We start from the raw sequence: 25,910 nt of genomic DNA, 5'->3' as shown, positions 1-25,910 counted from the left end.
TATTGTCTCTGGAAATTATGACCCATTTTAATAATGATGAGGGATTTTTTCCTTCCCTCAAGAGGATTCCAGTCAAAAACAGAAGATGAAACCAGTCGGCTAATTTTCCAAATCAACTTTGTCTTCTTCCTTAGTGAGGTAGAAAGCATAGTTGGTAATATGGTGGAAGACTGAACCTAATACGATTGGTCCTGATGCTAATTTCTTTTGGATCTCCAACAGATTTGAGTGTGAAGTTCTGTAGAATGGTGGTAAAGAACAAAAACAACTCCATCATTGCCAGGCCCTCTCCAAGACAAGACCGTTTTCCTAGAAAGAAACAAAAATTGTGCTTAGAAATCTTCACAGATTATTAGAGTGCCAACCAAAGTGAAAACAGACTCAGGGGACCCTAACAATAGTGGAGGAAAGGAGCAAAAGGGAAGGATTCTGATGGGCAGAAATGATGAGAACTCTTATGGTGGGTTATATTTCAGCCAAAAGTGGTCACTGGAGGTAGGAAGGAATTTCCTCTTCATATCATTCCTCCCATGGTGAGTCCTCGTGCACTGGATCTTGCAACAGAGTCAGATTTCCACTAAATAAGGGGGCAGGTGAGCCAGCTAAGAGTCTCAGCTCATCTGCTGAGAGGTTTCAGGAGAAGCCAGGCTATGGGAATACTAAAAAAGCAGTGTGTCATATATCACAATGGGGAAGTATTTCCTCAGAAGAACTACTGGGAAGAGGCTAAGCCAGAAGAGGATGGGAGGGGGAACAGGATTCTCCTTTTAGAGTGAGGAGTAGAAATGGGTACGGTTTCTTTTTACCAGTGGAAAAAGGCATGAAGTAGTCACTTTTCTTGAATTTCCCATTCATATCCAGGAAATGCTGGGGGTCAAACTGGTCAGGGTTGGGAAACTCTTTGCTGTCATTCAACACTGGGGAGAGCAGGGGGAAGATTGTTGTGCCCTAGAGGGAAGAAATTCCAGGGGAATGTCAGTTACTATCATGAATATCCTTGGTATGCCAGTCCAGTGGCTCCCTATTGTCTCTAGTACTAAATACATACTTCCTTATGAATGGTATAGACTGGAAGGTTAAGCCATTAAGAATCAACATAGGCCCCAGTCTAGCTTTCCAAGTTGATGACCCCATTATTGTCACCATCATGTCCTCCTTTGGTTTCCACCTAAACTGGTTCAACTGCTGTTCTCCATCCACAGTGCTCCCTCAGTCATCTTTGTGCCTTTAAAATGAACATGTCCTGTGGCTGGAAGGCACTCCTTGCTAATTTCAGCCTTTCAGAATCGCTAGTACCCATTGGATACTCCCTCCTATAGGAAGCCTTGGCTAAGGCCCTGAGCTCTTTGTGCTCTCTCTCCCCCCCAGTTCCTTGGTCTACATTTCACTTCCACACCTGCTACCTGTGGGACTCTGGACAGGAAGCATATGTGAATTTTCAGTGCCCGAGCCAATGCTTAAAGCCTCTAAGGCCAGACCAGGCTTCCTTCTGGGGGAGTTTCTTCAGCAGGAGGTCATTCTAGTAAGGAAAGAAATAATATTTGGGGCTGACTTTTCTGGTTCCAAATTGTGTTCCCTCCAGGAGAAACCAATGTCCTCTTTGGTCAAATACCCCTCTCTTCTTGCCTCTTGTCAACAGCACTTGGGTCAGAAATTCTCACATAGTAGGTTCTTACTAAAGCGTTGATGATTTGAACTGAACAATGCACTCAATGGAGTATATTAAGAGTGAAGTTAGGTGGAATGCTCCCTTGTTTCTTTGAAGTAGAATAGTTTTGCTCAGCCATTGCTAGGAAACTTCAATCTAATTCAATTAATGTTTATTTAGTAGCCCCAGAAATCAATATTTTACAATCTAAAGACCTCAGTTCTAGTTTCAGTTCCAACATTTTAAGATCACCATAGGCAAGATATTTGCCTTGATACTCAATGTTTCCATCTGCACAATGGGACAGATAATATTATGTATACAATCTACTTCAGTATTTCGTAAAAGGAAAAGATATAAACAAAAATTTCTCTTGAGTGATCTTACTCTTATTTTGCCTGCACATTTTCTTTCCAGAGTGTTGCCATGGTGAATTTGAAGCAGGGAGAACTAAGAGAATTATACACTTTCCACCCTTTCTTCATTCAACACCACATACAAAATTACTTGTATGTTCCAAAAAACTTCCTTAAGGGGTCACTTCATATGAGATCATGGAAATGGTACTTGATTCTCTTATTTCTAAAATGAGATCACTGGACCAGATGATATTTGAGATGTCTTCTAGCATTAGGTCCCATGGCCCCATGACTGCTGACCTTTGGGAGGAAATATTGTTGGAATTGGATGTCCTGGTTCACTGCATGGGGCAGGTTGAGAGGTAGGAGGTCAATGAACCTTTGCACTTCATGCACTACAGCATCCGTATAGGGCATATCTTGTCTGTCCTTTATGGAAGGAACCCGATTACGTCCAATCACACGATCAATTTCCTCATGAATTTTTGCTGCAGGGACAAAAACAGGAATAACCACTGAGTTTCTGGTCTGGGAATGCCCAACAGAGCCTGTGTGGAGTATTTGCCTGTTCACATAACCTAAGATAATCCTCATATGAGGAGCAATGGGATATTTTTCTGTGGCTTAGTGGATTGGAGTCAGGAAGAATTGTGTTTACATTCCTCTGTAGACACCGTATGCATAAATATAGGCAAGTCATTAAACGGAACTAAGCCTCGTTTTCCTCATCTGAAAAATGGGTATCATAAATTATTTGTCTTCTAAGGTTCTCTACACCTCTAAATCTATTATCCTGTGGTTTGTTACATGTAGATAATATCTGCATCTTTCTTAAAGGTCATCGAATGAAATTATATATGTTAGGTGAATTGCGAAACTTAAATCCTTTATGTTCATGCCAGCTATTTTTGCCAAAGGAAGTAGACATCTTAATTTGGATTCCATAGTGCTGGTGATGATATTATCATTTTGATTTAAATCATTCACCAGGTATGTATCTCATCTCCTGTCTCAATTTCCTAAGTTGATGAAGCATGGACTCTCAGCATTAGAAATGACATGTTTTTCATCTAGGACCTTCCATAGTTGAACAGGAATCCTGTTTCTTTTTTTTCTTGAATAAATATTTTTTTTACTTTTAATTTTTTAAATTTATTTTTAATTATTTAATATTTTTAGTTTTCAACATTGATTTCCACAAGATTTTCTGTTACAAATTTTCTCCCTATTTCCACCCTCCCCATCCCAAGATGGCATATATTCTGATTGCCCCTTTTCCCAGTCTATGGTCCCTTCTGTCACCCCATTACCCCCTCCCTTATCCTTTTTTCCCTTACTTTCTTGTAAGGATAGATAGATTTTTAAACCCCATTGCCTTATTTCTAAGTTGCATGTAAAAACAAGTTTTTTTGAGCATTTGTTTTTAGAACTTCGAGTTCCAAATTCTCTCCCTTCTTTCCTTCCCACCCACCCTCCTTGAGAAGGGAAGCAATTAAACGTAGGCCACACATGTATCATTATGCAAAACACTTTCATAATAGTTATTTTGTGAAAGACTAACTGTATTTACCTTCATCCTATCCTGTCCCCTTTCATTCATTTTTCTCCCTTGACCCTGTCCTTTTTCAAAAGTGTTTGCTTTTGATTACCTCTTCACCCAATCTGCCCTCCCTTCTATCATCCTCCCCTCTTATCTCCTTCCCCCCTACTTTCCTGTACAGTAAGATACCCAATTGAGTGTATATGTTTTTCCCTCCTTAAGTCAGATCCGATGAGACCAAGATTCATTCATTCCCTTTCACCTGCCCCCTCTTCCTTTCCAAGAGAACTGATTTTTTCTTTCCACTTTTATGTGAGATAATTTACCCCATTCTATCTCTCCCTTTCTCCTCCCAATATATTCCTCTCTCACCCCTTAATTTTATTGTTTTAGATATTACCCTTCATATTCAACTCACCCTATGCCCTCAGTCTATATATATGTATATTCCCTTCAACTACCCTAATACTGAGAAAGGTCTCATGAATTACAAATATCATCTTTCCATGTAGGAATGTAAACAAAGCCATTGAACTTTAGTCATTCCTTTACTTTATGATTTTTTTTTTTGCTTTTTCATGCTTCTCTTGATTCTTGTATTAGAAAACCAAATTTTGTATTCAGCTCTGGTCTTTTCATCAAGAAAGCTTGAAAGTCCTTTATCTTGCTGAAAATCCATGTTTTGCCCTGGAGCATTATCCTCAGTTTTGCCAGGTAGGTGATTCTTGGTTTTAATCCTAGCTCCTTTCATCAGTGGAATATCATATTCCAAGCCCTTTAATCCTTTAATGTAGAAGCTGCTAGATCTTGTGTTATCCTGATTGTGTTTCCACAATACTTGAATTGATTCTTTCTGGATGCTTGCAATATTTTCTCCTTGACTTGGGAACTCTGAAATTTGGCTAAAATATTCCTAGGAGTTTTCTTTATGAGATCTTTTTCAAGAGGTAATTGGTGGATTCTTTCAATATCTGTTTTACCCTCTGGTTCTAGAATATCAGGGCAGTTTTTCTTGATAATTCTTGAAAGATGATGTCTAAGCTGTTGTTTTGTTCATGGCTTTCAGGTTATCCAATAATTTTTAAATTATCTCTCCTGGATCTATTCTCCAGGTCAGTGGTTTTTCCAATGAGATATTTCACATTGTCTTCCATTTTTTCTTTCTTTTGCTTCTGTTTTACAATTTCTTGATTTCTCATAAGTCCCTAGCTTTCACTTGCTCCATTCCCATTTTTAAGGTGGTATTTTCTTCAGGAAGTCTTTTTGGCCTCCTTTTTCATTTTGCTAATTCTGGCCTTTAAGGTATTTTTCTCTTCATTGGCTTTTTGGTGCTCTTTTGCCATTTGGGTCAGTCTATTTTTTTTTAATTTAAATTTATTTATTTAACATATTTGGTTTTCAGCATTGATTTTCACAACAGTTTCAATTACAAATTTTCTCCCCATTTCTACCCTCCCACCCACTCCAAGATGGCTTATATTCTGGTTGCCCTGTTCCCCAGTCAGCCCTCCCCTCTATCACCCCCCTCCCCTCTCATCCCCTTTTCCCTTCCTTTCTTGTAGGGCAAGATAAATTTCTACGCCCCATTGCCTGTGTATCTTATTTTTTAGTTGCATGCAAAAACTTTTTTTGTTTTTGAACATCTGATTTTAAAACTTTGAGTTCCAAATTCTCTCCCCTCTTCCGTTCCCACCCACCCTCCCTAAGAAGTCGAGGAATTCAACCTAGGCCACACATGTATCATTATGTATAACCCTTCCACAATACTCATGTTGTGAAAGGCTAACTACATTTTGCTCCTTCCCAACCCATCCCGCTTTATTGAATTTTCTCTCTTGACCCTGTCCCCTTTCCAAAGTGTTTGTTTTGATTACCTCCACCCCCATCTGCCCTCCCCTCCATCATCCCCACCCCTTTTATTTTCTTTTATCTTCCTCCCTCTTCTTTCCTGTGGGGTAAGATACCCAACTGAGTATGTATGGTATTCCCCCTCAGGCCAGATCTGATGGGAGCAAGGTTCACTCATTCCCCCCTCACCTGCCCTCTCCCCTCCTCCCACAGAACTGCTTCCTCTTGCCACCTTTATGCGAGATAATCCACCCCATTCTATCTCTCCCTATCTCCCTCTCTCAGTATGTTGCTCTCTCATCCCTTAATTTCATTTTATTTCTTTTAGATATCTTCCCTTCATCTTCAACTCACCCTGTGTCTGCTCTCTCTCTTTTACATATATATACATATATAAAAACACATATATATATACACATACATACATATACACATAGATATATACATACATACACATTCACTTATATATATATACATAAACATATATATATATATATATATATATATGCATATTCCCTTCAACTACTCTAATACTGAGGTCTCATGAATCATACACATCATCTTTCCATGTAGGAATGTAAACAAAACAGTTCAACTTTAGTAAGTCCCTTGCAATTTCCGTTTCTTGATTACCTTTTCATGCTTCTCTTGATTCTTGTGTTAGAAAGTCAAATTTTCTATTCAGTTCTGGTCTTTTCACTGAGAAAGCTTCAAAGTCCTCTATTTTATTGAAAATCCGTATTTTGTCTTGGAACATGATACTCAGTTTTGCTGGGTAGGTGATTCTAGGTTTTAATCCTAGCTCCATTGACCTCCAGAATATCACATTCCAAGCCCTTCGATCTCTTAATGTAGAAGCTGCCAGATCTTGGGTTATTCTGATTGGGTTTCCACAATACTCAAATTGTTTCTTTCTGGCTGCTTGCAGTATTTTCACCTTGATCTGGGAGCTCTGGAATTTGGCAACAATATTCCTAGGAGATTTCTTTTTGGGATCTATTTGAGGAGGCGATCGATGGATTCTTTCAATTTGTATTTTGCCCTGTGGCTCTAGAATATCAGGACAGTTCTCCTTGATAATTTCTTGAAAGATGGTATCTAGGCTCTTTTTTTGATCATGGCTTTCAGGTAGTCCAATAATTTTTAAATTATCTCTCCTGGATCTATTTTCTAGGTCAGTGGTTTTTCCAAGGAGATATTTCACATTGTCTTCCATTTTTTCATTCCTTTGGTTCTGTTTTATAATATCCTGATTTCTCATAAAGTCACTAGCTTCCACTTGCTCCAATCTAATTTTTCAGGTAGTATTTTCTTCAGTGGTCTTTTGGACCTCCTTTTCCATTTGGCTAACTCTGCCTTTCAAGGCATTCTTCTCCTCATTTGCTTTTTGGAGCTCTTTTGCCATTTGAGTTAGTCTGTTTTTTAAGGTGTTGTTTTCTTCAGTGTATTTTTCAGTATTTTTTTGGGTCTCCTGTAGCAAGTCATTGACTTGTTTTTCATGGTTTTCTCGCATCCTTCTCATTTCTCTTCCCAATTTTTCCTCTACTTCTCTAACTTGCTTTTCCAAATCCTTTTTGAGTTCTTCTATGGCCTGGGGCCAATTCATGTTTTTCTTGGAGGCTTTTGTTGTAGGCTCTATGACTTTGTTGTCTTCCTTAGGCTGTGTGTTTTGGTCTTCTTTGTCACCAAAGAAAGAATCCAAAGTCTGAGACTGAATCTGGGCACGTTTTCGCTGCCTGGCCATATTCCCAACCAACTAACTTGACCCTTGAGTTTTTCAGTGGGGTATGACTGCTTGTAGACTAATGAGTTCTATGTTCTACGTTTGGGGGGGAGGTGCCAGCTCTGTCAGACCCGCACTACTCCTTCCCCAAGAACCCCCAGTTCAGACTGGGCTTAGATCTTCAGCAGGCACAGCTGCTCTGATCCGCCACTTAATTCCTCCCACCAGGTGGGCCTGGAGCCGGAAGTAACAACAGCTGTAGCTGCCCCACCTCCGCTGCCCCCCAGGGCTGGAAGCCAAACCGCGAACTCCTTCCACTCCCGCAGCTTTTCCCACTAACCTTCTCCGCAGTCTTTGGTGTTTGTGGGTCGAGGGGTCTGGTAACTGCCGCAGCTCACATATTCAGGGCACTAGGGCCCCTTCCGCCTGGCTTCTGGTCTATATGGTCCACGCTGCTCAGGCTGGGCTCTGCTCCACTCCGTTCCCAGCTCCCAGCTCCCAGCTCCGAGCTCCGTGTGGGATAGACCTCACCCAGAGACCATCCAGGCTGTCCTGGGCTGGAGCCCTGCTTCCCTCTGCTGTTTTGTGGGTTCTGCCGTTCTAGAATCGGTTCAGAGCCATTTTTTATAGGTTTTTGGAGGGACTCGGGTACGGAGCTCACTCTAGTCCCTGCTTACCAGCTGCCATCTTGGCTCTGCCCAGTCTATTTTTTAAGGTGTTATTTTCTTCAGTATTTTTTGGATCTCCTTTAGCAAGTCATTGACTTGTTTTTCATGATTCTCTTGCATCACTCTAGTTTCTCTTCCCAATTTTTCCTCTACTTCTCTTACTTGCTTTTCCAAATCCTTCATGACTTCTTCCATGGCCTGAGATCAATTTACATTTTTGGAGGCTTTGTGTGTATGATCTTTGGCTTTTTGCCATCTTCTGGGTATATGTTGTGATCTTCTTTATCATCAAAAAGCATTCTATAGTCTGAGTCCTTTTCGCTTGCTCATCTTGCCAGCCAATTACTTGACTTTTGAGCTTTTTGTCAGCGTATGACTGCTTTCAGTGTGGAACATGTTTTGTCCCCCAGTTTTAGGGGCTTTGTGCTGCTGTTTTCAGAGCTACTTCTATTCTGAGGTGGTATGATACTCTTCTCCTGGCCTTTGCTCTGGTCCATGAGTGCAAGCATTCTTTTCTGCCATGTAACTACCAGGAGGACCCTCTTTCCACAGTCACTGCAAGGTCTGCCACACCAGTGCTCCTTCTCCCCCAAGAACTGCAACCAGGACCTTGACCCAGATATAGGTGGGGCAAAGCAATAGAATACTACCTCTGCACCAGCAAAGCAATCCCTACACTCCTGCTCTGATACACCACTTGATTCCTCCCATAATGTGGGCCAGGGCCTCTGGAAGCAGGTGTGGCTGCAGCTCTGGAAGCAACCACTGGAAATTCCTGATGCTGCCACCCACGGCCTGTGGGGCTGGGGCTGGATCCCACACTCCTCTCATCCAGATCCAGCAGTTTTCATACTGACCTGCTCCATTGTCTTCGGAGTTTAGAGGTTGCAAAGTCTTTTAATTGCCACAGCTCAGGGATTCTGGGCCCTCATGCCTGATCCAACTGGTCTACTCCTGGCCTGGTCTTTCCTGATGTCCAAGCTGGGTTGCGCTTTGTTCCTGGTACAGTGGGATAGACCCTTCCCAGCGACCATCTAGGCCATCTTGGGCTGGAGACTTATTTCCTTCTGTTATTATGTGGGGTCTGTAGCTCTACTATTTGTTTAGAGTCATTTTTAGAGGTGCTTGGAGGAGTTTGGGGGAAAACCCAAGCAAGTCCCCATTTTCCAGCTGCCATATTGGCTCCACTCCCAGGATTCCTGTTTCTAAAGAAATGAACAAAAGGTCACCCAGACTTTACCTGAGAACCTCCAGAACAGCTGAATAGTCTTTGGGGAGAATTTGAATGGTTGGTAAGTCTTTCCTTACATGAAGCCTCCAGTTGTCAATTTCAACTTCTATCCATGGTTCCTGGTTCTGCCTCTTTGGATCCAGCAGAACCTGCCCTGGTAGAACATAAGTCATTTGAGGACAGGGGGTGTTTCATTTGAGTCCTTGCATCCTAAATACAAAATGGAGGGTGTACAATGGGAGCTTTATTGAAGTTGGTTAAAATGGATTCAATTCCCAAAGGCAGTCCTTCACATACCTTAATAAGTATTACATCTTGCCCAAGGTCTCTATTTTCTTAAATATGCTACTGTCTGACCTGTTGCTGATCTGTGTGGGAGTAACGAAAATCCAAGAGGTGAAGACATGGTGCCAGATCCTGAGCAAGGTACAGGGCTGGGAAAGCAAGTCTGGTCTGTAAGCATGGCTAATATTGTACTTTACCTTGGACCTCAGGATGTTTCAGAATAAGCAGCAGGCCATATCTTAGAGTGCTGCTGGTTGTCTCTGTTCCTGCAACAAATAAGTTAGCTCCAGTTGCTAACAGATTCTCCAAGTCAAATTCAGACTGGGGATTATCTTTCTCCTAAAGGAGAGATACAAAATAAATGAAGTAATGTGAGACAGCAGGGACAGCCTTTAATAACCATATGATGTACATAAAGTTTGTCCTAGGAGCCCTCCCCACCTTCATTTCTGTAATTTAAGACTAGAACCTCCCAATGCCCTCTCGTTTCACCTGTCCAAACATAGGCTTGCCCTTCCCAGGCAACCTTCTTCCTGTCCAAACATATGGCATAGTGGATAGAGCACTAGACTTTGATTTGGGAAGATCTGGATTAAATTTAGCCTCAGCTAAGGGGTATGTATGTGTCCATGGAAAAGTCACTTAATTCTTCTTGGCTCCCCTTTCCTCGTATATAAGAGGAGAGAGTTGAATCCTTCTAAGCTCTCTATTTACTATCATTGATATGTATGGTTTTGAGAGGACCTGATCAAGTAATTCACTTAAACCTTAATGACTTGGTAAATGACATCCTATACTGATATTTTCACCACAAAACAGGAGAGCATCTTTGTAAACCAACAACAACAAGAAGAAATTTTAGATTTTGGAATGGGGAATTGAGAGAAATGTTTTGTGGTGGAGAATACAGAATTTCAAAATTTGTAGGGAACATGAACTTCAACCAGCCAACCCGTGACTGATCAGAAATTCTTTTTAAAAGTCTCCCTTAACTTGTCATCCAGCCCCAGCTTGAGACTTGCACAGAAGTGGAATTTATAACCTAATGAGGTATTTCATTCCAGCCTTGGTCATTCTGAGTTTAAGCATGCATGGAATCAGATGGATTTATGGCCATCAACATCGTTGAAATGAGCAATTTAGAAAGATTAATGAACTAATATCAATTTGCCTTCTCAAAGAGTTGATGGACTAGTGTGCAGAAAGAGACACATATTTTTGGACATGGCCAATATAGACATTTATTTTTCTTGACCATGCTTATGTGTTAACAAGGGTTTTGTTTATCTTTTCTTCATTGGATGGGAGGACATAAGTGTTTGATAAAAGAAGATGGACTTCAGAGAAAAAAGTTAATGATAACTGGATACAGATTGAAGCATACTTTTTAAAACTTTATTTGTCTTGAGTTTATTTTGTATGTATTTTCTTTCCAATATGACTAACATGGAAATGTGTTTTTCATGACTACATGTGTGTAACTAACATTGAATTTCTTGCCTTCTTAGAGAGGTGAATGAGGAGGGAGGAAAAAGAGAATTTGGAACTTAGTTTTGAAAAGAAATGTTAAAAGTTTTTTGACATGTAATTGCAGCTAAATAAAATACTATAATAATACTACTTCTACTACTACTAATAATAATAATTAAAAATAAGGTAGACTTATAGAAAAAAGGATGGATTTTTGGCATTTACCAACAGAAGCTCAAAGTGAAGCAGGTATTTGACATGGAAAACTTTGAATCATGCAAGCATAAGGTAAATAAATTGATAATACAAGAAAAACAATGTATTCAATAGTCCATGCTTTTATGTCAATTTACCATTATTTTTAAAAATCTCCCATTGCTTCAGGGCCCTGAAATAAGGCAACAAACAGGCAAAAAGGAACAAAGAGGCAATATATCTAGGGAAGTGGGTTAAATGAGTTGATATCAACCTGGAGGAAAGTTCCTAGTGAACATTTCAATTATCTGTATTTAGTTTGTTGATGTTTAACATTTTTATCAATTTATTAAATCACTTAACCAAGAGATATACTAGAAATGTCTGTTATGTGCCTTGCAGAGTGCTAGGGAGTGGGGATATACAGGCAAATGATAAAAATAAGACAGTTTCTACTTTCTAGGAGTCCACATTCTACTGAAGGAATGCAACACATTTAAAAATAAGTCCACATGGGATCTGTACAAGATAAATACACAGAGAATTTTTTGTGTGACACTAACACAAGAATAATAAGAGAAGGCTACTTGAAGGAGATAGCAGCTAAATGTGGAAAGATATTAGGACTGCTAAGAGTTGAGGAAAGCAAGCAAGAGTATTCCAGGAATGGGGGTCAGAATGTATGAAGGCAAAGAGGCAAAAGATGGGATATCATGTACAGAGAAGAACAAGCAGGCCTGTTTGGCTGGAACCTAGAAGTTGGGAGGGGGAAAATATAAAACCAGGCTGGAAAGAGAGGCTGGCACCAGATTGTGAAGGGTGTTAAAAGCCAAACAGATAAATTTCTGTTTTGTCTTAGGAGGCCTGAAGCTTTCTAATCGTGGTAATGATCCAGTGAGTCTTGCACTTTATATGTGTTAACTTTGCAGATGAGTGAAGAATGGATCAGAAATTTTGATGTTTGGAGAACTGTTAGGAGAGAATTGTTAATGTCTGTTAAAGAGATGATATTGAACTGAACTAGGGTGTTTGTGGTGTGAATAGAGGAAAAAATGGTTAAGGCTCACTGCCAGGACAGGGTTGGGGGGGGAGGGGAAAAGACACTTACTTTCTACTTTTCCCTGCTAGACCCCACTCCCAATAACAGGAGTTAGTTGGAAAGTTCAGATCCAATGGGAAAGAGAATTGCCTTGTTAAGCACTCCCAAAATGATTGTTCCTTCTTGGGGGAGTTTTGTCCATTGGGTGAAGGAAAAAAAATCAACATTTATCAAGCATCTACTATGTTCCAGGCCCTGTGCTAAGTACCTTACAAATATTATCTCATTTGGTCTTTACAATGACCATAGGAGGTGGATGCTATCATTGTCTCCATTTTACTGTTGAAGAAATAGAGGTAGACATGGTAAGTGACTTGTCTACTGCTATAAAATGTCTGATTCTAGATTTGAACACAAGTAATTCTGACTTCATGCTCAGTACTCTATCCATACCACCATGTAGCTTCTTCCATCAGTCTGAGTGGAAGTATGGAGGACTGGGAGATAGTTAAAGATGAACCGCAATGTTGGACTGATGTGCTGATGGCATTTCTGAGTAAATTTTCATTGTCAGGGTACGATATGGGATACTATAAGTGCTTTATTTGTTCTTTGAATTGGTTTGTGGGTTTCTAGGAAGATTTTGTATCTTTTTCCTTTTTCAGTGGAGCAAAATAAAAATTGTCCTCTTCCTGAAATTAATTAATTTTGAGAGCTTTTATGGAAGGTAGTTATAGTTATATTTATATAGTGTTTTAAGGTTTTTCTTCTGTTCTTTAATCATTTCAGTTATATCTGATCCTTCATGAACCCTTTTCACTTTTTCTTGGCCAAGAAACTCGGGTAGTTAGCTCTTCCTTCTCCAGTGGACAAATTTTCTCATATTTAAATATTAAGTGAGTGACCCACAGTAATACCAAAGATTGTGCTTTAAGTGGACATATGATGTAGAGAGACTTATTATAATAATCAGGGAATCATGGCTCAAACCAGATCCAGGACATTTGGATCAAACTCAGGATATTTGGTGGTACTCTCTGCTCTATAAAAATCTCTGTTTTTGCCTTGCTACTTGCTGGTTCCTCTAAGTAAGAGGAGAGAATAATTTTCAATAAATGCTTTTGCTTTGGTTGGAATGGTCTGAGTGTGCGAACTCTTTTGAGATGATCCCACAAAACACACCTGCTCATTGCAACAGTTTCACTTACAGAGTTCAGATCAAGGACAGGTTCAGAGCAAACAAAGTCCAGTTACTAGAAAGCCCTTGGAAGCCTTGGGGGTTGTGGATACCTTGAGACTCTCTGGTGTTCCTTCCTGTGCTTTGAAGAGAGTGGCCTGTAAGAATCCTTAGAATATCAGCCTTGATCAATGAGCAAGGTGCTTCCCCCATGCAACTTACCTGCTGCATTTTGGACAGGTAGCAGTCAATGTAGTCTTGTGGGTTGATGGCATCCAATATCTTTTGATGCTCCTTCACTTTTTCCAAAATGAAATGTTTAATGTCCTCCACATTTCTAAAAAATCTTTTGTGCTTTCCAGGGAGATACACTCTAAATGCTGGTAACAAGCTGTAGATCTAGGATCCACCCCACCCCCCCCAAACCCAAACACATGTGAGTTTACTTTCATAAAGAGACAACTTCATATCTCTACTTATACACTATTAGTTCTATTTGATGGCCTTGCATTTCTTTTCAAGTTTAATTAATTTTTTTATTAAGAAAAAGTGTTTTCTCTCTCATCTTCACTACACATTGAAAAGAAAAGAAAAAGAAAACCCTTTATGAAATACATATACATAGCTAAGCAATAATAATCCTTACTTTGGCAATAGCCAGAAATGTTTTTCATATTCTACATAGTAAGTCCCTTCCTTCTCTGTCAGAATGAGTGCACCATGTTTCATTGTGGTTCCTCTGGAATCATGGTGGGTCCTTACATTGATCAGAGTACTTTAGCCTTGTGTGGTGTTTGTCTTTCCACTGTTTTGTTATTGAATAAATTGGTTCTGCTCACATTACTTGGCTTCAGTTCATAAAGTTGTAAAGCTGTTACTTTCAATATTTAAAAAAAAACATAGTAGAAAATCAATTGTATTTAATACCGTAATTTGTTCAGGTATATCCCCATTGAATGAACAGCCCCTTAGTTCTAATACTTTACAGCCCCCCCCCCAAAACCAAAGTTGTTTCAATTTTTTTGAATATCTTTCAATTTTCCATATTGTCTTCTTTTTTTGATATTTTTTGGGTACTGGCCAAATAATGGCATGACTGGTTCAAATGACATACATGATTTACTAATTTGGGAGTGACAGATACAAATTGCTTTCCAGATGGCCTGGACAATTCACAACTACATCAATGGTTTGTCAGTATGCTTGTTTTCCCATAGTCACTCCAACATATGATATTTACATTTGTTTAAATACTTTTTGTAACATTTGGAAGGAAAAATCAAGACTTGTCCACTTTTATAAAAAAAAACATTTGGGGCTATTTTTGTGACAAAATTAAAATACAGTAAAATGGCAGAATGTTTTTTAAGGCATCCATTCAGGAAAGACTTGGTATTGATTATGTAATGGTAGGAATTTCTAGCAGTCATCAGTAGACAAAACATTTTATCCTAATTTGACAGTGTAAGTTTCATGGTAATATACAGAAATACAAGGGAAGTCAGAAACCATTGGCCTCATTGAAGTTCAAGAAGTAACAATCTCATTTCTCTAACTAAAATGGGTATGGAGCAGAGAGAGAAACCTGGGTAGAAGACAATGCTTCTTTCTCCTCCAGTGATGGGACAGTAGCAGAGTATTGTGCTGCCAAGTTCTAGTGGGGGTAATGAGTAGGACTCAGTGAAGGGGAAATTAAATAGAGGTTTCAAAAAAAGGAAAGCTCGGGGGGCGGAGCCAAGATGGCAGCTGGTAAGCACGGACTAGCGTGAGCTCCCTACCCGAGTCCCTCCAAAAACCTATATAAATGGCTCTGAACCAATTCTAGAACGGCAGAACCCACAAAACAGCAGAGGGAAGCAGGGCTCCAGCCAAGGACAGCCTGGATGGTCTCTGGGTGAGGTATATTCCACACGGAGCTGGGAGCTGGTAACGGAGTGGAGCAGAGCCCAGCCTGAGTGGCGTGAACCATCCAGAACAGAAGCAGGGCGGAGGGGGCCCTAGCACCCTGAATATGTGAGCTGCAGCAGTTACAAGACCCCCTCGACCCACAAACACCAAAGACTGCTGAGAAGGTTAGTGGGAAAAGCTGCGGGAGTGGAAGGAGTTCGAGGTTCGGCTTCCAGCCCCGGGGGCAGCGGAGGTGGGGCAGCTACAGCTGTTGTTACTTCCGGCTCCAGGCCCACCTGGTGGGAGGAATTAAGTGGTGGATCAGAGCAGGAGTGCAACAGCCTGCTGAAGATCTAAGCCCAGTCTGGACTGGGGGTCCTTGGGGAAGGAGGAGTGCGGCTCTGACAGAGCTGGCACCTCCCCCCCAAACGTAGAACATAGAACTCGTTAGTCTACAAGCAGTCATACCCCACTGAAAAACTCAAGGGTCAAGTTAGTTGGTTGGGAATATGGCCAGGCAGCGAAAACGCGCCCAGATTCAGTCTCAGACTTTGGATTCTTTCTTTGGTGACAAAGAAGACCAAAACATACAGCCTAAAGAAGACAACAAAGTCATAGAGCCTACAACCAAAGCCTCCAAGAAAAACATGAACTGGCCCCAGGCCATAGAAGAACTCAAAAAGGATTTGGAAAAGCAAGTTAGAGAAGTAGAGGAAAAATTGGGAAGAGAAATGAGAAGGATGCGAGAAAACCATGAAAAACAAGTCAATGACTTGCTACAGGAGACCCAAAAAAATACTGAAAAATACACTGAAGAAAACAACACCTTAAAAAACAGACTAACTCAAATGGCAAAAGAGCTCCAAAAAGCAAATGAGGAGAAGAATGCCTTGAAAGGCAGAATTAGCCAAATGGAAAAGGAGGTCCAAAAGACCACTGAAGAAAATACTACTTTAAAAATTAGATTGGAGCAAGTGGAAGCTAGTGACTTTATGAGAAATCAGGATATTATAAAACAGAACCAAAGGAATGAAAAAATGGAAGACAATGTGAAATATCTCCTTGGAAAAACCACTGACCTGGAAAATAGATCCAGGAGAGATAATTTAAAAATTATTGGACTACCTGAAAGCCATGATCAAAAAAAGAGCCTAGATACCATCTTTCAAGAAATTATCAAGGAGAACTGTCCTGATATTCTAGAGCCACAGGGCAAAATAGAAATTGAAAGAATCCATTGATCGCCTCCTCAAATAGATCCCAAAAAGAAATCTCCTAGGAATATTGTTGCCAAATTCCAGAGCTCCCAGATCAAGGAGAAAATACTGCAAGCAGCCAGAAAGAAACAATTTGAGTATTGTGGAAACCCAATCAGAATAACCCAAGATCTGGCAGCTTCTACATTAAGAGATCGAAGGGCTTGGAATGCGATATTCCGGAGGTCAATGGAGCTAGGATTAAAACCTAGAATCACCTACCCAGCAAAACTGAGTATCATGTTCCAAGGCAAAATATGGAGTTTCAATAAAATAGAGGACTTTCAAGCTTTCTCAGTGAAAAGACCAGGACTGAATAGAAAATTTGACTTTCAAACACAAGAATCAAGAGAAGCATGAAAAGGTAATCAAGAAATGGAAATTGCAAGGGACTTACTAAAGTTGAACTGTTTTGTTTACATTCCTACATGGAAAGATGATGAGTATGATTCATGAGACCTCAGTATTAGGGTAGTTGAAGGGAATATGCATATATATGCATATATGTATGTATATATATATATGTTTATGTATATATATAAGTGAATGTGTATGTATGTATATATCTATGTGTATGTGTATGTATGTGTATATATATGTGTTTATATATGTATGTATATGTATATATATGTATATATATATATATGTAAAAGAGAGAGAGCAGACACAGGGTGAGTTGAAGATGAAGGGAAGATATCTAAAAGAAATAAAATGAAACTAAGGGATGAGAGAGTAACATACTGAGAGAGGGAGATAGGGAGAGATAGAATGGGGTGGATTATCTCGCATAAAGGTGGCAAGAGGAAGCAGTTCTGTGGGAGGAGGGGAGAGGGCAGGTGAGGGGGGAATGAGTGAACCTTGCTCTCATCAGATTTGGCCTGAGGGGGAATACCATACATACTCAGTTGGGTATCTTACCCCACAGGAAAGAAGAGGGAGGAAGATAAAAAAAAAATAAAAGGCGGGGGGATGATGGAGGGGAGGGCAGATGGGGGTGGAGGTAATCAAAACAAACACTTTGGAAAGGGGACAGGGTCAAGAGAGAAAATTCAACAAAGCGGGATGGATTGGGAAGGAGCAAAATGTAGTTAGCCTTTCACAACATGAGTATTGTGGAAGGGTTATACATAATGATACATGTTTGGCCTAGGTTGAATTGCTCAACTTCTTAGGGAGGGTGTGTGGGAAGGGAAGAGGGAAGAGAATTTGGAACTCAAAGTTTTAAAATCAGATGTTGAAAAACAAAAAAAGTTTTTGTATGCAACTAAAAAATAAGATACACAGGCAATGGGGCGTAGAAATTTATCTTGCCCTACAAGAAAGGAAGGGAAAAGGGGATGAGACGGGAGGGGGGTGATAGAGGGGAGGGATGACTGGGGAACAGGGCAACCAGAATATAAGCCATCTTGGAGTGGGTGGGAGGGTAGAAATGGGGAGAAAATTTGTAATTCAAAATGTTGTGATAATCAATGCTGAAAACCAAATATGTTAAATAAATAAATTGCATTTAAAAAAAAAAAAAAGGAAAGCTCTGACCATCAGGGAATTTTACCACTTGAAGTGAGAGGAAGAGAAAGATTCTCTTTAGAGCAGAAAGTGTAAAATCAGTTTCTTTCTTTAAATTTTGTTTTTCCATTAACAAACATTGTCTCTTCCTGCCTCTTGAATTTAAAATTTTTAAAATTCTTGTAATAAATATGAATAGCCAAGCAAAACAGAAATCCCACATTGCTTATGTCTGTAAATATTTGTCTCATTCTGCATATTCAGTCTGTCATTTCTCAGTCAGAAAAAGAGTAACATATATCATTATGAGTTCTCTGGAATCAATGGTGGTCATTGCGTTGATCAGAATCATTCAGTATTCCAAAGTGCTTTATTTTTACAATGAGTTGTAATTGTACAAATTTATCTCCTGGTTCTGCTCATTTCACTCTGCATCAGCTTATGCAGTTCTCCCCAGGCTTCTCTGAACTAATTCCTTTCATTATTTCTTTCAGTAAAATAGGATTCCATCAAATTAATGTAACATAATTTTTCAACTATTCTCAAAATGAAGGGCATTCCCCACAGTTTCCAGTTCTGTACCATAACAAAAAAGCTAATATGAGTATTTTTGTAAATATGAATCCTTTTCCTTTTTTCTGTTGTCTACAGAGACATTTCTGTTTGAAAGGGTATGCATTTTACTCACTTTTGTGGCACAGTTCCAAATGGCTTTCCAGAAGAACCCCATCATACTAATGTGCCAGTTTTCCTATTCCTTATCAATATTTGTCACTTTATTCTTTATCATCTTTAGCAAATGAGAGTGAGAATTGGTTTAGTTTGCACTTTTGCAATTATTTGTGATTTGCAACAATTACTTCATATGGCTGTTTGTAGATTTGATATTTTTCTTTGTGAAATACTTGATCATAATCACCATTTGTCATTGGTGAATAGCTCTAATAAATTTGAATCAATTCCTTATAAATGTTTTCATTTATATTTTTGCCAGAGAAAATTGTTGCAAACATTTCCCACCAGGTAACTGTTTTTTCTAATTGTAGCTGCATTGATTTTTTTGTGCCAACAATTTTCAATTTTATATGTATATAGGAATCCTCTAAAATCTAACTGTACATTGGCAAATTTCTCAAAACTTCTTTATCCAGTGTTGTGCTAAGCACTGAGGGGACCAGAAATCAGAATATTACTTCCTTGTTCAATAGAAGATGATATTTGAGGTAAGGGAAATCTGCTTACCTTGGAAAAGTCAACATTAGGAAAAGAAGACAGAGACACTAAGGCATCCAATAAATTCAATTCAATTCACATTAAGCTAATAAAATCCATTAAACATTTATTCAGTACTCACTATGAGCCAGGTCATGTTCTAGGCTATGATGATACAGACAATGAAGTAGTCCTTATTCTCAAAATTCTTACTTTCTACTAGAGAAGGGTTTAGTTAGAGTATGTATCCCAGACTGTCGGTGGAACAGAACATAGGTAAAAGAAAAGACAGCTTGATTTTGGCTGGATGAAGATCTTTAGTTATGGCTTCAGTGAATTAAGGCTTTGAACCTACATGTACATCCACCATAAAGACTAGGCCATAACATGCCCAAGATCAGTGTAAGCTATTGGCCTAAATGGCTTGTTCACTTAGGTTTGGGCAGCAGTCCTTCCTAATCCCTTCAATGTGGTCTGGGCAGGCTCTTTGTTGATAATTGTTTTGCTTGGCCACATCTATGAACACTATCCTATTTATGATATCCCAGGCCCCAACCAGATATTTCTCCAAATAATTTAAATATTTGTATGACCTAGTACTAGTTTAGAGGCCTATAGAGAACAAAACATCTGTGCAGATCTTATTTGATAACCAAATATATTGCATGATGTTATTGTCCTTGAGGGTATGATGTGTGAATATGTGTTGCATGTTCATATGTGCTGGGGACCTAACTTCACAATAAGAAGACAGCTCTGGCCTTACCTGTACCCATGGTGAGTTAAATAGTTCAAAGTTTTCTTTTAACAGCTTCATCAGATATAGAAATTTCTCGTCATTGTAGTTGAATCGATCACGGAAAAGGATAGAACAGATTACATTGCATGGGGCACAGCCAAGGATGAAGGTGGGATCAGTGGCCTGACCTAATGCAGTGAAAATTTACCAAAGAAGGAAAAAATAGCTTTACCAGAAATGTCTCCAATCATGTAAGAACTGGACATCTCTTCTGTCCATTCCTGTATATGGTGTTTAGTTCCTCTAAGATTAGTGAATGCTGTTGTCTTGGACAATTTCCTTTACCCTTTACAAGGAAACTAGATAAGCTTGTAATACCTGAGTATGAGAAGAGAAATGAATGTTCTCTGCCCCAGAACAGTGAATAGTTGGTCGATGTGCCAAGACAGAGACTTTTAAAATGACTCCCAAGGCGAGTAGTATTTAGTACTGTGATTGGTTGAGCAGGTGGACCCCACATGTCCAGGAAGACAGAATTGAAAACCAACCCTTTGTTTTCCTGAACTCCTCCACCAGGCACTGGGCTTCTTCTTGAACTCTCTCTTCAATGCTTCTCTTCCCCATCCCAAAGTTCCTTAGGGTCATAAGGGAAAATCTGCGGAGTTGTTTCCACCTCTCTCCATGACTGAAAACAACTCCTAGAAAAAGGAGAAAACAGGGCGCTGGTCATTCTAACACTGGAGGTTATCTTGGGCAGAGTGTGCTTGGTGGCTATGGGCTTTTGTGCTTAATTCAATGATCAAGTGTAATTTTATTCAATTCAAATCAAAATACAGTGCAGCATGGCAAGTATTAAGCATCTACCTTATGAAGGTCTTCTCCTAGATAGTGAGATTAGAACAATACATTTGCTGGATATATTCTGTCATACTTTTTACACTTCTCAGTGACTCTTTTGAATATACTAAACTTGCCTTGTCCTTTGAACACATCTTCAACCATTGGAATAATTCCTCGGTCTTTAAATGCATCTCCTTGATCAATTAGAGCTTCCTTCATAATGTTATATCCATGTAGCACCACAACACGCTGGGTTCCAAAATAGAGAGTATAGATGGGTCCATATTTTTCAGCCAACTGTGAAAAGAATGTCAAGAAATGAGAGGAGGTACAGTGTGAAACTTTTGGAAGTTGGAATTTACCCTCACAGCTATCTCATAACGTGACATTCCTATGTGTATATATGCATGCACAGGATCTTATGTTGTCAAGGAATTCTGGGTGTACAAAGGCATAAGCTGTGGGACAATGAAACTGTATTCTCATTCCTTTTAGTTTGCTCCTTGGGAATGCCTGTCACTATATGGTATAGTATTTTTCTCAGGTACTTTCCCTGTGTGCTCCATTGGTACCTATCTAGAGCAAAGAGATTATAAAAAAGGGCCAGGAATTGATGTTGGCTAGATGACTCATGGAAGATTTATGGGAGGACATGGAAAAAAGCCACACAGAATGCAGAGGGGCTTGCTGTCTCCTAAGAAAAGCTGCCTACTCTTGTTGCCTCCCCTCTCATTTCAGAAATATTTGCAGCATTTATTCAGTCATCAGTACTTAACTTCATCTGATCTCTAAAAAATTACCAATAGTCTCTTAAGAGCCAGATCTGATGAGCTTATGTCAATTCACATTCTTGTAGACCTCTTCACAGCATTTGACACTGTTGTCTACTCTCTTCTCTCATATATTCTCTTCTTCCTGGGTTTCTTTAATTTCTCTCTCTCTCTCTCTCTCTCTCTCTCTCTCTCTCTCTCTCTCTCTCTCTCCTCTACCCTTTTACCTGTCTGATTGCTCCTTATCAATCTCCTTTGCTGGATCATAGTCCATATTGAAACAGAAATCCAGGACTTTTCCCTATGGTTCTGTCCCAGGCCATCTTCTCTTCTCTTTCTACACTATTATTCTTGGTAGCCTCATAATCCCTGTGATGATAACTCCCAGATCTATAGATCAGGTCTGATTATCATTCTTATGTATCCATATAATTCCTACACTAAATAGATTTCATTATACTTACTCTACAAAGCTCCATTCAGTTTTGTTAATTTGCCCTAAAGAGAACAAGGCCCTTCCAAACAATATGCAGCTGAAACCTCTTACTCTGTGTTATCTTCATAATACTGATATGTTAGCAGTTACTTAATAAATGATATTTTCATCTCTTCTTTCAATGGCCTCCAAGTTCAATCACCTGCTTCTAGTATTTCTCTTTTTCAATCAATAATCTGCACAACTAACAACTAAATATTCCTGAGGCACAGTTTTTTCCTTTTCATTTCCCTAATGAAAAGTCAACAGGGGCTCCCTACTGCCTCCATAACAAGGTACTTAAATGCTTCCATCACTGCCTCTAACCTAACTGTCCAGATTTGTTTTGTATTACCCCCCATGCCCAACTTTGAATTCTTGTGAAAGTCAATTTCTTGCTATATTACCTCCCAACTCTTTGCTTTTGCCCAGACTGGCTCCCATGCCTGGAATTCATTCCCATGCTCTCTTCCAATCAGAATCTGTTACTTCTTTCAAGGTCCACCTCATCTTCCTACTAGAAACTTTTTGGGGGTTCCCCATTACAAGTGCTTTTTCTGTCCTCTCATTAACTTTTATTTACTTATCTATGAATTTGTTGTATCCTTCCACTAGAACTTGAACTCCTGGAGGACAGGAACTATTCCTTTTCAAGGAGAGGTTATTTTATTCTCCATGTTTCTTTCCTGTGTCTGGCATGGTACCTGGCACACAGTTAGTGCAGAAGTTCTCATTAACTGAATGGTTGCTTTTTGTATTTGTATTCACAGAGCCCAGTATGATGCATTACAGGAGGTCAAGATTTGATCTTGTTGTTGAATTTCTTCTGCCACCAAAGTTTTGACAAAACAATCCTGCATGCCTGACCTCATTGCTAATGGAGATATCACTCGAAGAGCCCTTACCTCACCTTATCCATGACCTAGGAACTCTAAATCACCATGAGTCCTCATTGAATTACTCATTTGAAGACCTTGTGGGTCCCCCCACAACTCAAACCCCGTATACAGACCCTTTACCTGTGAAAATGATGCAGGGAGGTTTTTGAAATCCAATTGCAGTATATTGCCAATAAAAGGAAGAGGTGTAGGACCTGGTGGTAGTTTCCACCTTTTGAATTCTTGCCTCCTTAGAGAGAAGAAGATCAGGAAAAGAACACAAGCCAAGAGGGCAGCTGTGGTGAGTCCCCAAGGATCCATTGCCCTGAGAGATTATTTTACAACTCTCAGAGGTACAAGCTCAGATTGCAGACTTTTATAATCTCTATTAGCAAACAAGGGCTGGGAACCCCCAATCAACAAACAGGTTGTCCTTGTAGGTAAGCAGGATTAGTTTTCCATTAACTTTGATTAGTTTAGCAACCAAGGAAGGAAAAGTTTACAGATATGTTTTGAAATGTGTTCCTAACTAACCTGTCCCTAACCTGCATAAAAAAAGCAAGGGAAGGGAAGGCTTTTGTCCCTCTCCTCTTGTTTGGATTTCAGACTGTCCACAATTAAATTTCAGCTCACCTATGCATGTTGTTGAACTGAAGAGAGAGCAAATATCCAAATCCAGCCTCAGAGGAGGTAAGGGTGGATATCAGATTATCAGATCCTGTGGACCTGCCCTCACACTAAAGAGATTAGGTGTTATTTTTTTATCTCCTAAACTACAGTGGGTTTAATTGACTTCTTAACCATTCCTGTTCTTTTGCCATCTTTAACATTTTTCTTGAGAGAGAAGATGGCAGCAAAATAAGCATTGACATGCTCTGCCTTCTTTCTGTCCTCTTTGAGTAGTGGCCCACTTGCCCTAGGTACCATCCCCAGTATCTATCCCTTTCTTCTTCTTTTTCATTAAACAGTTCACCTTTAGTGAGTGTCTTATGAGTTCTCTTTCCTGTTAACCTTTTCATGATTCTCTTGATTCTTATATTTGAAAGTCAATTTTTCTATTCAGCTCTGGTGTTTTCATCAAGAATCCTTGAAAATCCTCTATTTCATTGAATGTCTATTTTTCCCCCTGGAGTATTATACTCAGTTTTGCTGGATGGGTGATTCTTGGTTTTAATCCTACTTCCTTTTACCTCTGGAACATCACTTAGGCTTTTAATCACTTAATGTAGAAGCTGCTAGATGTTGTATTGTCCTGATTGTGTTTCACAATAATCAAATTGTTTTTTCTTTCCGGATGCTTGTAATATTTTCTCCATAACCTGGAAACTCTGGCATTTGGCTACAATATTCCTAGGAGTTTTCCTTTTGGGATCTTTCTCAAGAGGTGATCGGTGTATTCTTTCAATTTCTATTTAACTCTCTGGTTCTAGAATATCAGGGCAGTTTTCCTTGATCAGTTCCTGAAAGATGATGTCTATGCTCCTTTTTGATCATGGCTTTCAGGTAGTCCACTAATTTTAAAATTATCTCTCCTGGATCTATTTTCCAGGTGAGTGCTATTTACAATGAGATATTTCACATTGCCTTCTATTTTTTGTTCTTTTGTTTCTGTTTTATAATTTCTTGTTTATTTATATTCATTAGCCTCCATTTGCTCTATTCTGATTTTTAAGGAGTTACTTTCTTCAGTGAGTTTTTGGACCCCCTTTTCCATTTGGCCAGTCCTGCTTTTTACGAAATTCTTCTCCTCATTGGCTTTTTGAACCTCTTTTGCCATTGGGGTTAGTCTACTTTTAAGGTGTAATTTTCTTCAGCATTTTGGGGGGTTTCCTTTAACAACCAGTTGACTCATTTTTCATGATTTTCATGCATCATTCTCATTTCTTTTCCCATTTTACTCTACTTCTTTTAATTCTCAAAACCATTTTTGAGCTGTTCCATGGCATTTGAGCAATTCATATTTTTCTTGGTGGATTTGGATGCATAATTTTTGACTTTCATTTCTTATTCTCGTTGTATGTTTTGATCTTCTTTGTCACCAAAGAAAGATTCTGTAGCTGGAGTCCTTTTACACTGCCTGCTCATTTCCCCAGCCAATTACTTGACTTTTGAGCTCTTTTTCAAGGTATGATTCTGCTTCCAGAATGGAGAGTGCTTCACCCTAAGCTTCAGAGTTTTTGCAGCTGTTTTCAGAGCTACTTCTGGGCACCCATAAATTTTCAATACTTCTGAGGTGGTATTATCCAAGGAGAGGTGTTTATTCCTCTCCTGACCTGTTATCTGGTCCCTCTCCACAGCCACCACAAATTCTGCCATATCAGTACTCCTCCTGACCTCAGGACTGCCACCCAGGACTGTGACTGAGATCCAAGGAGGGCAAAGTAAGGGAATCCTAATTTAGTGCCAGCAACGAGTACCCCGCCCTCCTGCTCTGATCTGATGCTTGATCCTTCCGCCATCTGTGGGCCTGGAGTTCTAGAAGCAGCTGCCGTTGTTGCCCCAGGGCTGGGGCTGGGCTGCAGTCTTTTCTCCCCTAGGTCTGACAGAGTTTTCCAACTGATCTTTGATGATGTCTTTGGCATTTGTGATTCAGTCCCGTGAAGCCTGCTCTGCCTTGTCTGCTCTGGCCTGGACTGTGCTGATGCAGTCTATGTTGGGCTGTGCTCTGCTCCCAGCATGGTGCAACAGATCCTTTCTGTTGTTCCTCCATTCCATCTTGGGCAGGAGACCTGTCTCACTCCCTCATTCTGTGAGTTCTGTATGTCTAGATTTTGTTTAGAGTCATTTTTACGGGTATTTGGAGGGATTAGGGGGAGAGCTCAAGCAAGTCCCTGCTTTTACTCTGCTGTCTTGGCTCCTCCCCCTTTCTTCTTCTTCTTCATGCTTCTACCTTTGCTCTCCCCAACATTTTTACATCCCTGAATGCCATCTGAGCCTTAGTCTTCCTCACCCTGATCTTTCAGGCTGGTCCCTTTTGTAGTATCAGTCCTTGATGATACTCACCCTCCAACCATCTTTGTCATATGCATTCAACTACTAATGGCACCTCAAGCAGAACTTGAACCCATCTCTGTCACAGACCTCCATGGATTACCTGCCCCATTATAGCTTGGAGAACAACCACAGATTTCAGATTGAGACTGCGGTCATAGGTAGTTTTTTTC

The 25,910-nt window shown here is 39.7% G+C and overlaps 1 protein-coding gene across 1 annotated transcript; it reads right to left on the bottom strand.

The window, feature by feature from the left end:
- LOC118828060 (cytochrome P450 2C23-like) lies at nucleotides 1-23,105 on the bottom strand. Its single transcript, XM_036734442.1, has 9 exons — nucleotides 22,888-23,105; nucleotides 20,758-20,920; nucleotides 20,332-20,481; nucleotides 19,811-19,971; nucleotides 13,406-13,582; nucleotides 9,500-9,641; nucleotides 2,308-2,495; nucleotides 807-948; nucleotides 1-309 (listed from the first exon to the last, which is right to left on the bottom strand). The coding sequence occupies exons 1-9, from the start codon at nucleotides 23,065-23,067 to the stop codon at nucleotides 131-133; spliced, it is 1,482 nt and encodes a 493-aa protein (XP_036590337.1). The 5' UTR covers nucleotides 23,068-23,105; the 3' UTR covers nucleotides 1-130.
- Nucleotides 23,106-25,910: the final 2,805 nt, after the last annotated feature.

This window comes from Trichosurus vulpecula, chromosome 8 (genome assembly GCF_011100635.1).
Source record: "Trichosurus vulpecula isolate mTriVul1 chromosome 8, mTriVul1.pri, whole genome shotgun sequence".
NCBI classification, from domain to species: Eukaryota; Metazoa; Chordata; class Mammalia; order Diprotodontia; family Phalangeridae; genus Trichosurus; species Trichosurus vulpecula.
Note: the sequence above shows the minus strand (reverse complement) of the source record. Positions and strands in the feature narration are given on the sequence as shown.